A 13,832-nucleotide genomic window follows, 5' to 3' on the forward strand; every position below is an offset into this window, starting at 1 on the left:
ATAGGAGATATATAATGGAACAATTTTGAGACAAACTCAGTTTAGTATCTGTCTTTCATAAATTTTATAAGATAATTTAGTATAGTCAATGAAAATTATTGTGGCACTACAGGGATACAGTGATCCTGGGTAAGTTACAACCTCTCAGTGGACCTCGGCAATTCTCTGAGAACATAAATTTCAGAACTGGTGCTAATCTGTATTGGTGAAGGGAGTTTCCTTACAAGGACTTCCCTGTATCAGTGATATCATGTCTAGTCCCAAACAACCAAAAATGAATAAATAAGTAAATATACACTGTTGTTGTTATTCAGTTATTTCAGTCATGTCTGACTTTTCATGACCCCATTTTTTTTTCCTTACAGACAAAGATACTGGAGTTGTTTGCCATTTCCTTCTCCAGGACATTTTATATATGAGGAAACTGAGTTATACATACATATGCATATATGTGTGTGTATATATACACAAACATTTATTTAGAACATGTAAAAGAATTATGTCACCATCTGGTAGGGAAAATGCATGTGATCAATATGTCTTTTGTTCAAAATTGTTTATAGGCAAGAAATTTATCTCAAACATAAAATTTGCAGGCATTTTTGAAGTTAATTAAGGGAAACCATCAGTGGAACTTAACTTTGTCTCAGTACAATGGCTTACGCTGCCGGATGCATGCCAAGAGAAAGATAAGTAAGATGGAGTAATTTATTAAGCAATGGGATGCTCCAGGCAGAGCATTTCCAGAAGATTAAAGCTCCTCAGGTGGTGATATATGGCAGAAGACTGAAGACTTAACTGGTTTTAGCCATCTGAGAAGTGCAGTAATAGCAGAGAAATGAAGTGCCTGTGGTCAAAATGGAATTCATCTTTAGAAATGGAAGAAAAAAGAGGAGAAACTATGTAGAATGTTGATAAATATATTACACACAAAATGCTGTCACCGACAATTCTTTCTGACTTTGCAGATAACTATAATTGTGTTCAGAATTCTTAAGATTTCAAAATAAAAAGGTAAAAAAATTGGATCATGTATGATTACAATATAGACTTAAGATTATGGCAATTTTAGGTTACTAATGGATACTAACTTCAGAAACTGGTAGTTATTTCCAGCAATACGACACATTAGGACTGCTTTGAGAAGACTCAGAAAATGACAGTTTTCTCAAGTAAAATGAGGGGATTTTCATAGATTATCTTTGAGATCAAGGGCTTTTCCAGTTGTGACATTCCATGACCCTATGATTTTATGACTTTTTCTTCTGTCTCAATAATAGGAAAACTGAAATAGATATATTACTATTCTCTTACAACCAACCTGTAGAGAAATTGTTAGGATGAATTAGATGTTGCAAGAGATGACATTTAAAAAATGCTATGAATGCATATATATGCATAGTATAATGGAATTTTCATCATCTATTATTTAACTTAAAAGAAGCATAATGGATAGGAGGAGTCAGTAAGACCCAGATTTAAAACCTGCCTCTTTCCTATATCAATTATGTGATCCTGGGCAAGTCAGTAACTTCTAGTTTCTCTAGCCAACTCACTCAAAGTTATATATGTTAAAGACAAATTGCAGATCTGCACTGAGTGGAGGAAGGCTTTAAGCTACTCATTTCCCATTCTAATGAAAATAAAGACGCAGACAAAAAATTTTTAAAATACTATAAAATACTGTTTTTTAGATAAGTGGCAATTATAGTTAATACCCTTATCTTTTAGGCAGCTAGGTTGCTCAATTGTTAGAGCAAAAGAATCAAGAAGACCTGAGTTCAAATGTGGCCTCACAGGTTTACTAGCTGTGTGACCCTGGGCAAGTCACTTAATCTTTGTTAGTCTCAATTGGAGAAGAAAATAGCAAACCACTCAAGTATCTTTGTCCAATGATAGTGTAGTCCATGTGGTCATGAAAAGTTGGATATCACTGAACGACTGAACAGCAGCACCCTTATCCTTTAATGAAGATTATCTTTTCAGGAATGAACTGGCAGTTTTTGGTGTAATAATTTTGCTTTTAAAATACACGTCATAACTCGAATGATAAGTTCTAGTTCTGGAGCAATATGAAATGATATTAATAGATGTCCTTCAATGGATTCTTACGGTCCTTTCCTAAGGATAGATGTTAAATGACATGTATGATTTATAATAAGTGGTATAAACTTATATCTTCAGCAATTGAGGTAGAAAAGTTCTTTGAGCAGATAGTATAAAATACTTGGGAGTCTACTTGACAAGAAAAAAACCCAGGAACTACATGACTACAAACAAATAAAGCCAGATTTATACAACTGGGAAAATATTAATTGCTCTCAGTTAGGCTAAGCCAAAATAATAAAAATGATAATTCTACCTAAATTTACTTACTTATTCAGAGCCGTACCAATTAAACTCCCAAAGAATTATTTTATTGAGCAATAAAAAATAATAAAAAAAATCTGGAAAAATGAAAGGTCAAGAATAATAAGGGAATCAATTGAAAAAAAGGAAAGGAAGGCAGCCTACAAGTAGTAGATTTCAAACTATATTACAAACTGGCAATCATCAGAACAATCTGATACTGGCTAAGAAATCCAGCAATGGATCAGTGGAATAGATTAGGTACACAATATATAGTAGTACATGACCATAATAATCTAGTGCTTGATAAACCCAAAGATCTAGCTTGTGGGACAAGTACTCATTATTTAACAAAAATTGTGGGAAAACAAAAGCAGTCTGGCAAAAACTAGGCACAGATCAGTTATCTCACACCTTATACCAAAATAAGGTCAAAATGGGTATGTAATTAAACTATAAAGGATGACAGCACAAGTAAATTTGGGAAGCATAGACAATGTTACATTTCAGATCTATGGATTAGGAAAAAAAATTGTGACCAAGTGAGATAGTGAAGTTCATGAAAGGTAAAATAGATAATTATAATTACATTAAATTTAAAGGTTTTTATGCAATCAAAACTAATACAGCCAAAATTAGAAGGAAATCAAGAAACTGGGAAAATTATAGTGCGTTTCTCTGATAAAGGCCTTATTTCTCAAATATGTAGGCAATGAACAAAATTTATAAAAGTAAGAAACAGTCCTAAATTGATAAATGGTCAAAAAATAAACAGGCAGTTTTCAGAAGAAGAAATGAAAGCTATATCAAAAGGCATATAAAAATAACATATATCACTAATAATTATAGAAATGTAAATTAAAATAACTCTGATGTACTACCTCAGAACCATCAGGTTGGCTAACATGAAAGAAAAGGAATACAATAAATGTACAATTAGTGGACTTGTGAACAGGTGCAACCAGTTCACAAATTGAAGAAAAATTTGGAACTCTACCTAAAGGGCTATAAAATGCTGTACCCTTTGACCCAGCAATACCACCACTAGGTCTGTAAACCAAAGAAATCAAAGAAAAGAGAAAAGAACCTATATATAAAAACAAAACAAAACAAAAAACCCTTAAAGCAGCTCTTTTTAATTTTATTTTATTTTTAAAAATCAGCTCTTTTTGTGGTAGCAGAAAACAGGAAATTGAGGCAATGCCCACCAATTGGGAAACTGCTGAACAAGTTGTGGTATGTGATTGTGATGCAATATATTGTGCCATAAGAATTGATGAAGGGATGATGGTTTCTGAAAAACTTGGGAAGGCTTATATGAACTGATGTAAAGTGAAGTGAGTAGAACTAGGAGAACATTGTATACAATATTGTATCAATGGTTAGCTATGAAAGACCTTGGTATTCTGATCAAAATAATTACCCAAGACAATACCAAAGGATTCATGATGTAAAATGCTATCCAGCTCCAGAGAAAGAATTGCTGGACTCTGAGTGCAGATTGAAGCATATACTTTTCAATTTATTTTTCTGCAACACATCTAATATGAAAATATGTTTTACATGACATCCCTTTTATGATTGATATCATATTTCTTGCCTTCTCAATTGGTGGTGGAGGGACTTGAGAAAATTCAGAACTCAAAATTTTAAATAAATGATTATTAAATAAATAATAAATTTATTAAAGAAAATAATTAAGTGAATGGAAAAACAAACATAAATAAAAAGAAATTAAAAAAACCCAACATATCCCTGGGAAGAAAAGAAAAAGAAAAGTTCCTTGACCAAAGTTTTAAGACATCTATTCAAAAGAATGAAATTTTTAGGACAAACTTATTTGGTTTGTAATTAGAAACATTGACTTTAGAGCTGGAAGGGCACTTACATATCATCTAGCCCAATGCCCTAATTTTACAGATGAGAAAAAATAAGGCTCTACTATGACTTATTTATGGTCATACAAAGTCAGGATGTGAATTCAAGGGCTCTACCTCCAAAAGTAGGGCTCTACTTCACTATCCTTCTTCATTCAACACAGGTTATTTTTATTCTTTTACCAGTATCCCAAAGGTTATTAATAAATTAAGAGAAAACAATTTACCAGTTTCCATTATATTTAAAATATAAAGGGAATTCTCAACTTTATCCTTTTGATTTGCTAAGTATTCATTGTGATCAACTTTCATTTTTTCATTTTTTTTGGATTTTTGGATTTTATTTTGCTTTAACAAAACCTTTATTCTCAAATTGACACTCACCCCCCACAACCATCCTGTGAGTCATTCCTTGTAATAAAGAATAAAAGAAAACAGTTCCCCAAAACCAGTAAGCACATCAAGTAGTGCTCCCTATTATATAAAATATTCCCTACACATAGCTCACCTGCTCTGCAAAGAAAGGAGGCAAGTGGATTTTCTCATCTCTTCTCTGGGCTAAGCTTGGACATTGTAATTACATAGTAAGAAATGCTTGGTCATTCATCTAATCATTCATTCAATTTCTTTCTTTTTCCTCTTTTCTTCATTCTTTTTTTCTTTCCTTCTCTCTCTCTCCTTCTTCCTCTCTGCCTCTCTTCCTTCCTTCCTCCTTCCCTCCCCCCCCTTTCACTCACTCTTTCTCTTTCCATTTAAACATACTAGAAGTTTAGAAAGCTCTCTTCTGCAGCCTTATGACCAAAGTTGCTGTTTTAACTTTTTAGGAATCAATCATAAGTACATAAATTTCTTTGAAATAATCTATTTTCAGCAACATTTTCTCATAAATGTTATGAAAATGCCCACAATGTATCTTTATAAAAAAACTTTGCTTCTTTTCAAAAAGACTTTTTACTCTGTTGCCTTACGGTGTGTGGCAATGAAACAATCTGTTTAGACAAATGAGTTGTGGATTTTTATGAGACAACCATATATATGCATGTACATGCACAGGCATCATATGTAATAGAAAAATAAGAAGGGATGAACACATTGCAAGAGACTCATGCTCCAACAGTACCCTAAAAACATCACTACAAAGAAAGGAAGGGATCCAGAACTTTGAGTGGATCACCTGTGCATAAGTTATGGTAGGACATGGATAAGAGTTGCATAGGCTGGGAATGCATAGGTAAATTGTAGAGGGAATATATACATTGATAAGATCACAGATTTGAGGATTTCAGTATCTGGGTCATCAAAATTAATGTAGAAATCATAGGATTTAGAACTGAGAGAACCTAGTACTCATCTAGTTCCATCCGTTCATTTTACAATCACACAGTGAATTGATCAAGGTCATAAAAGGTAAGCAAGTCACGGGGATAGGATTTCAATATAGATCTCCCAACTTCTAATCTATTCCTCTTTGAATCACACGAAGCCAAACCTTCTACATGATCCGTTAGATAGAAAGAAACATGAGGAAACAAAACAAAATAGAAATGAACAAATAAGATATTTGTTGCAGAGCATCAGCACAGAGCTATGAGAGAACTAAGACATCATCTAGTTCAAGGGTGGGGAAAGTGCAGCATCGAGGCCACATGTGGCTCTCTAGGTCCTCAAATGGGGCCCTTTGACTGAATCCAAACTTCATGGCCCTCTAGGTCCTCAAGTGAGGTCCTCTGATTGATTTGGATTCAGTGAAAAGACCCCACTTGAGGACCTAGAGGGCCACATGTGGCCTCAAGGTCGCTTGTTCCCCACCCCTAGTTCAAATTCTTAATTTTGCAGATGAGTAAACTAAGACCAGAGATGAAAGATACTCCATTTTCTTTGTGGCCTCTAGGCATGCCCTTCTTTTTCTATATGCCTATTTTTGACATATGACAACTTATCAGTCTTCAGTTTGTAACTTGTCCTAGGTAACAACGTACTCTCTAATTTGCTCATCCCAACTATCTAAACAGATGCTCTAACAGCAAATTGCAAAGTAGTGACTAAAAATAGGAAAGACAAGGAAAAATTTCTTTAAGGATATCCTGGAGCAATTTTAAACAATATAATACGGACTTAGGGCAAATAACTGAAACCTGTCAAACAGCTTGTCCAGAAATCAGAAATACAGTAGCGTGTTTCTGCTGAGCCAATGAGACATAAATATAAACGAGGCCTTGAGAACAGTTGCTTTGGTCTCAAATAAAACTAATACTTTTACATGTCCACATGGTGGAAAGGATCCATAAATAACAGTCACGTACCAGTAGTAATGGCGTCAAATAAGGAGGCATTTTTTTATATACTTATAATAGTTACTGCGATCATAGTACTAAAATTTGGTATGAGGTGGGCCTACCAATAAAGAGAGGAAATTTCCTTGCTGACCCCAAACAACTTTGTTATGGGATATTCTTCTCAACTTATGAGTTCTGGGGCTCAAGATAAGTCAGTGAGACTCCATATTTCAAAAAGCCTCAAGGACTAGCAGAATCCATAGTCTGTGGTTTAAATGGCAGAAACGATTTTCTTTCTTTTCTTTCCTTTTTATTTTATTCATTCATTCAATTCATGCGGGTGGTTCATTCACTTTTCTCTGTTGCTTAAGTCAATTTCTTGAGCCCTTTGAGACCTGTAAGTATTAGGCATGGATTATCAGGCCTCTTATTACATATTTAGTAGCAGAGAAAAATTGTGGATCTAGGTTCAGGTATTTTAAAAATACCTCACTTTTTTCCCGTCAGACCCTGAATACATGGTGTCTTCCACTCAACCTATATATAGTCTGCGGAGCCCATTGATTTAAATGAGTTCACATCTGAATTACCTTTGGAATAAATTTAACTCTGAAAAATTCTGACCCCTTTCCTCACTGGAGTCATAGGAAAACTTGGATAAGTTTAGTGGAATAAGCACAGTGAATACAGGTCATGTGACAGATAGTACTATTTTATAGGACTTGTAGGGCCTACTTTTCTATCATTTAGATTCAGAGTCTTTTTAATATATTTTCTTATAGCACTTTTGGGAACAATAAAAAAAACCCAACTCTGACTATATCAAGCACTGCCCTTCATTTCTATGTCTCTTAGGAAACATCTTTTTTTCCCATAAATATGAAAACCTCATTTGTAAATATGGATTATATTCAGAGATGCTTCTAAAAGAGTCAAGACAATCTTGTTTATGTCAGCTTAGGTTCAGAGGTTGTAACTTGATTTGTCCTTTACTTTTTTCTGTTTAATATTAACTCTTTGAAGGCCAGGTTTACCTGAGAGAGACTTTTTCACTTCAGTTTATATCTGCTATGTAGGAAAGATTTAGCAGTTCAGAAAAGACACTACTACCCCATTAAATCACTTTAGGAGCAGAGAGTACCTCTCCAGCCACTATATCACTATATATGATCCTCTGTATTTCATAGACCCATACGTAAGTCCAAACTATTGAAAATATCCACAGAATATATTATCTACTCAAACCACAGTGCCTGTACTCATGCAGATGGAACATCAGGGAGCTCTTTCTTTGAGTACATGACTTTAAATGCTGGACAATTCTGATGATTTTTTTTAAATTAAGTACCTTGTCATCTTTCCAATCAGTTCAGGGAAATCCTTAAGTGACTGTGACAGCATAAATAGAGCTGGGTGCTATTTTGGTTAAGGCATGCCTATCGTGATTAATGACAACAGAGATGTGGTTCTGAAATAAACAAGTACTACAGAGGGAATTTCTGAGTTAGCGACTCATGAAAGTACAGAAGGAAACTTACTCGTCTAGCCAGCTAACCTGTCACCAGGAATTAGTCTCATTTTTGTTGTATTCACTGGGGACAGTAAACAATAGAGCTTCAGCTAATAAGTTATTTGCTAAGGTTCAAATTGAATGTGAAATATTGGATAACATTATAAATGAATCTCTTTGGCATCTGCATTAGGAGGTGTGAATCCTTCGGGCTCCTGTGATTAGATCATGTGGAAACGTCATATATGTTGATGTCTCCCCTATTAAAATGGATGTTTTCCTTCTGCTGAATTAAGTTGTCCTTCAATTTGGAGCACAAAAGAGCTACTCCTTTGCTAACACTTCCTCTTTAAGCTTCTGGACCCATAAAGGAGAAAGTCTAAGGTCCCTCTCTTTAGAAGTGATAGAGAAAATTATGATTCTTCATATTACAGTATAGTTCACCTGGTAGAGAGGAAGTATTTTTCTTCAAAATGAATTCCACAATCTATAAGCCAATTGGTTACCTGTTCTATGAATTCTTGGGCTGTGCACACCATTCTGAAACTTCAACATTCCTAGCAGTTCTAGCGGCCTTCTTTCTATATCTCAATAGTATCTTTCAGAGTTATCACAGGCAATTTTCTTCCTTTTCCGCCTCTATACAGTCACTGTCTGCTTCTGACACCAGAAACATTTTAATTTGATCTCATTTGCCTATGGCTTGCCTGACCTCTCTGTTCACGTTTCCCATTAGCTGCTCCCTGTGATCTCTTCCCCAGTTCCAATCACTCCAATGCCATTATGCATTTATAATGGATGTCACCCTAGAGGTAACTTACTTTAATGTGAGCTAGTAACTATGAGTTTCCACTTTGCAAAAGGAAAAAAAAGAAACACCTCACAACAAACAGCACTGAGATATAAATATTTGTGAACTACCTGTGGGTGGCTCAGGATGGAATCAGGATGAGTTTATTAATGGATGTGGGCTCTTCTCAGATTTTTTTATACTTTTCTAACGAATATGAAGATTTCTGGGAAGTGTATATGGGCATGATGATAGGGGAAACCAGGAAATTGATAGTCAAATCTATGTAAAACTGCTCTTTCATTCATGCATTTAACAACCTAATTCACAAGCTTTAATGTTATAGTCAAACAGATGTACGGAGTCTACTTCTGTAACAGACCATACTGCTTTTGCACAGTTGGGTTCCCTGAGCAGTTAAACTGGGAACATTCTGAAACTACAGTTAAAAACAAAATCAGGCTTAGTAAGCAGCTCACATATATTTAATATTTTTCTGCTTCTCATCTGTCCCCAGACTCCCTTTTCAAGATCTCTTTAATATCACACGAAATGCCTCTTTATCCCTCCTCAATCTGCTATAGTTGTTCAATAAAGCCTGCAATTCTGAAATAACAGCTGTACTTCTCTTACACACACACATACACACATACACTTATTGAAAATCATAGCACATTACAGTTGTACTGCTTGCACATAAATTTGTAACTAATGGAGTTTGTTTTTCATACTATATATGAATCTATTAATTTTTAAAAATCAGGGCTTAAAGAGGCTCTCAGTATATATATATATATATATATATACACATATGTTTAAATTGATATTTCACCTCTTGAACTCATGATGAGCAAGAAAGAATTGTGATGTCTGAAAATGAATAATTTTATCGTCATTGTTAGTGGCAGCTATTCCTAATATACTTTCTTTAAATTCCTGACTGATCTATAGGTTTTACAGCTGGTTGGAGGCTAATCATTGTAGCTGTTGGAGTACAGAGATACACTCAGCCACTGAATGAATAGGTTTTACATTTGTGGTACTTAAACTGAACTAGCAAAAACTGTGAGGCATTTGTGATGCATAAGCCTTGATATTTCTAACTTTTAACATCTTCTAACCCTTTTTAATCATATTATCACCCTTTTCTCATTAGACTGTCTATTGGATTTTGTGATTCCAGAGGACAATTTGGCATATCTTGTTTGTCAGTAGGTCTATTAAAGGCATAAGTTGAAACTATACAGGCTACCCAAAGATCCATCTTTAGGAACATGGGTCTCAATAGGGAAGCTTCTGTCTTCCTATCCAGATCTTGATAACAGATTCTCAATGGTGGGAATTCATGATGCAAGGACTAGTGGTATTCTTTATAGTTGGGTGAGTTTTAAAAAGTAGAGGTATGACAATGACCTTTTAATGTCAGTATCTTCTTCATTTACTATTGCAAGATAATCAGAGCAAGTTTATCCCATTGCTTAGATTAACAGAATTATGTAGTAAATCCTAATTCACTGATTCAACTAGATTAATTGAACCTAATTAGAAGAGCAGAAAGTTATGGGAACAAATAAAAATTATGACTAGATAGACACACGTATTTGCATCGATCATGGGATAAAACTTCTTAAATTAGGAAAATGTTGGTTGGTCTTATCTGTATTATGTTGCCCAAGTACTGGATTAGAATCTATTACCAATGGATGATAATGTTCTTGGCTGTACACATGATTACATGAAATATTTCACAGAAGGTTAAGATTATATTGAAAATTAAAAATACTAAAGCTTTTATGCTTTTAAGCAAAAAACAAACAAAACTCTGTTGCACAGGCGACTCTCATTCCGGAAAATTATCATGGGTGCATGAGCTATTGGTAAAATGTAAGCTCTTTGTCAGGGGACGATACTCTCCATGAAGGCAAGGACTATTTTCACATCTGCACCTCGTATAATAGTTTATACATGGTAGGCATTAATACATAGATGTGCAATTTAATCCAATCCAATTCAGTTCAGGTTAACATTTATCACACACCTCCTATATGCCAGGCATTGTGTTAGATCCTAGGAATAAAAAGAAATGATGTAGTCCTTGCCCAGAATGAACTTATAGTCTAACGGGGAAAAACAATATGAACACAGGTTAGTTAAATATGAAATACACAAAGTAAATTGTTGTTGTTCAGTCATTTAAGTCATATCCAACTCTTCATGACCCTATTTGGGGTCTTCTTGGCAAAGATACTGGGTGGTATTGACATTTCCTTCTCTAGCTCATTTTACAGATGAAACTCAGGCAAACAGTAAGGTTAAGTGACTTGCCCAGGGTCACACAGCTGATAAGTGTGAGTTCAGATTTGAATTCAGGAAGATGAGTCTTCCTGCCTTCAGGTCTGTCATGGTATCACATAGCTACCCGCAAAGTAAATACAAAGTTATTTGCTGAATGACCATGATAGGATACAATTCCATCATATTAAAGTGACCATGAACTGAAAAAAAGTGTTATTGATTATTATTCTATTTTGCAATTGAATGAAGTAATTTGTGAAAGACTATCTAAGACATTAAATAGTTTGAAAGTTGAAAAATGTATGATAAATTTTGAATTAAATGTCAAGAAATATATTTATATTGATAGAGAACTAACATTAACGTTAATCATTAGACCTTAAATCATATATATGATTTCAGGGTAATGTTGACATAACTAAATATTTATTTGCCTAATTATTTAGTTAACATATTAAATAAAAGTTCTGAAAAGAAAAGAGAAGGAATCTGATTACCTTTTCCTATGCTTAAATTTTTTAAAAAACAGAACAAAAATCCCAACAACAACCACTTGTCTATATATTGAATGTTATCACTTCAGAAGACCAGTCTAGCAAATATTCAAAACTTTTGGAAGAAAATCTGGCCTGTGATGCAGATTTCAACTCTGACAATGTTTTTTTTTTTTAATGAAATTGAACGTATTTTCAAAAGATAATTAACCATTATTAGGTATACTATGCCTAATGGTGTGAGAACATATATAATATACTGAGAAATGTATTTTTCTTCATTTAAGTGAATAATTGTGGAAAATTTATAAATATGGGAACTGAAATCACTTTAGTGGGTTAACTTACTTTGTTAGCAATGTTGATTTTTCTCCTTACCTTGCTGAACAAAGGATCCATAGACAAACCACATTGAATTGTAGAGTGTGGTAGAAGTCATTGATCCCATTTGTAAACGTGGAGGGTTAAGCCAATTTAAGAGGTAAACCAGCAGTCCCACCAGCAGCACAGTGCCGGCAATGCAAGCCCACAAAGAGAAGTCAAATGGGGCAAGGCAGGCAAACATATCCACTGTCTTTTCAGCCCTGCGCAGCAGCACACCCACAGAGTAGTCCATGTAGCGGGTTGTAAAGTCTACCACATTTTCACGATCTGGAGTTATGGTTAATGCAGAAATTCCTATATCAGCTCTCTGAGAAATTGAAAGAAAAAGGACTCTGTTAGTAGCATGAACACCAATTTGATTTATATCAGCTCAACTTATCTTAGGGAAATAAAGTTAGCTGCCTTGGGTGATAACTTTCTGTACCAAATAAAGAGCACTCCAGAGGCATTTGAAAAATAATCACACAGGAATTTTGTACTTTTTATTGCAAATCTCATCCCACAAGACTTGGACAAATTATATATTATTTGTGAATATGAAATTGGAGACCACTATTTCATATATATGGTTGCTGGCAATCTCCTATTCTTCTGGGTCTACTTATTGGGGCCATCATTATTGCAATGGTAAAAGGCATCTAAACTTAGAAAAGTAATTTCCCATGTGATCCCATTCATTGTTAACACTGATATGATTTTAGGATATCTGCCGATGACCATAGTATAGTATTATATTTTGTTTGGTCATTTCTGCATCAAGAAGAGATGTATTGTATTTATTGTTAGAGGTCTGAGACCACACAAATATTAGATTACCAGCACTTTTGTAGCTGTGAGTGTTGTCAAACAGTAGCAATTTACCTTATCCTAGTTTTATTCTTCAAATCTCTGAGATCCTTTGAGGGATCCATTGACTATTAAGGAAACTGACGATGCTCTTTCAATTAATCATCTTGTTTCTCAGTGTGTGTCCCTTCAGATCCCTAGGTATAGCAACCATGGTTCTAGCAGGTGCTACTTTTCTAACTTAGTAAGCATACAGTTAATAACTTCAGTGAAGGATATTTAATTTAAGGTGACACTTTGGTAGTTACAGAACCACCAGATAATAAATGAATAACTATCAAGTCTGGATCTTGCGATAAGAAAACACACATTTAAACTACTTAAAGCTGCTTCTACTTTGAAGTAATGAGCTACTGCTGTGACTAAAGCTGTGTGAAGTCCCTTTCAAAACACTAATAAAAGACTGTCAAATGTAATTGTTGAACGTTTTTAGTTCTTGATTTTTCTGTCACTACATAAAGGAGGCTGAGGTCAGTATTTATCACTCTTGGGGGAAAATGTGACATGAAAAAGAACATTCCTGATGTAATGACAGTATGATGAAGATTATTAGAGTTCTCTGAAATAGTATCTCAGTGATATTCAAGGGGCCAGCAAGAGTTAATTCAACTGCCAAGAGGGTCTGACAGCTTAGCATTCTGGAATCAGAATCAGAACTAGGATCTTTGGTTGTGAGAATTCTATAAGCAATAGAAACTTCTAGTCCAAATCTCTCCTTTTGCAGATAAGAAAATTGGAGCTAGAGAGACCAGGTGACTTGCCCTAGATCACCTAGGTCAATTAGTGTCAGAAATGGGCTTACAATACATATCTCCTTTTCTTATATCAAGATTCTTCCAGAACAACACATGAATATTTTGATTTAATGATAAACACGCTATTCAAAACTCTTGATGCCTTTTATTTTTTGCACCAGCCATTTCCTCACATCCCTTTTTACTGCCACATCCTTTGTAACAGTGAAAAAAGTCAAAGAAAACCAAATAAAACAGTGATCCCATTGGATAGAAC

The 13,832-nt window shown here is 34.5% G+C and overlaps 1 protein-coding gene across 1 annotated transcript in view; it reads right to left on the minus strand.

Annotated features, from left to right (window-relative positions):
• GRID2 (glutamate ionotropic receptor delta type subunit 2) overlaps positions 1–13,832 on the minus strand; it is a 1,698,202-nt gene that overhangs the window by 326,827 nt on the left and 1,357,543 nt on the right. Inside the window, exon 11 of the mRNA XM_027837543.1 lies at positions 11,970–12,282. Coding sequence (XP_027693344.1) covers positions 11,970–12,282 — 313 coding nt within the window. The remainder of the gene's footprint in view (positions 1–11,969; positions 12,283–13,832) is intronic.

This window comes from Vombatus ursinus, unplaced genomic scaffold, assembly GCF_900497805.2.
Source record: "Vombatus ursinus unplaced genomic scaffold, bare-nosed wombat genome assembly UNPS02014821.1, whole genome shotgun sequence".
Lineage (NCBI taxonomy): Eukaryota > Metazoa > Chordata > Mammalia > Diprotodontia > Vombatidae > Vombatus > Vombatus ursinus.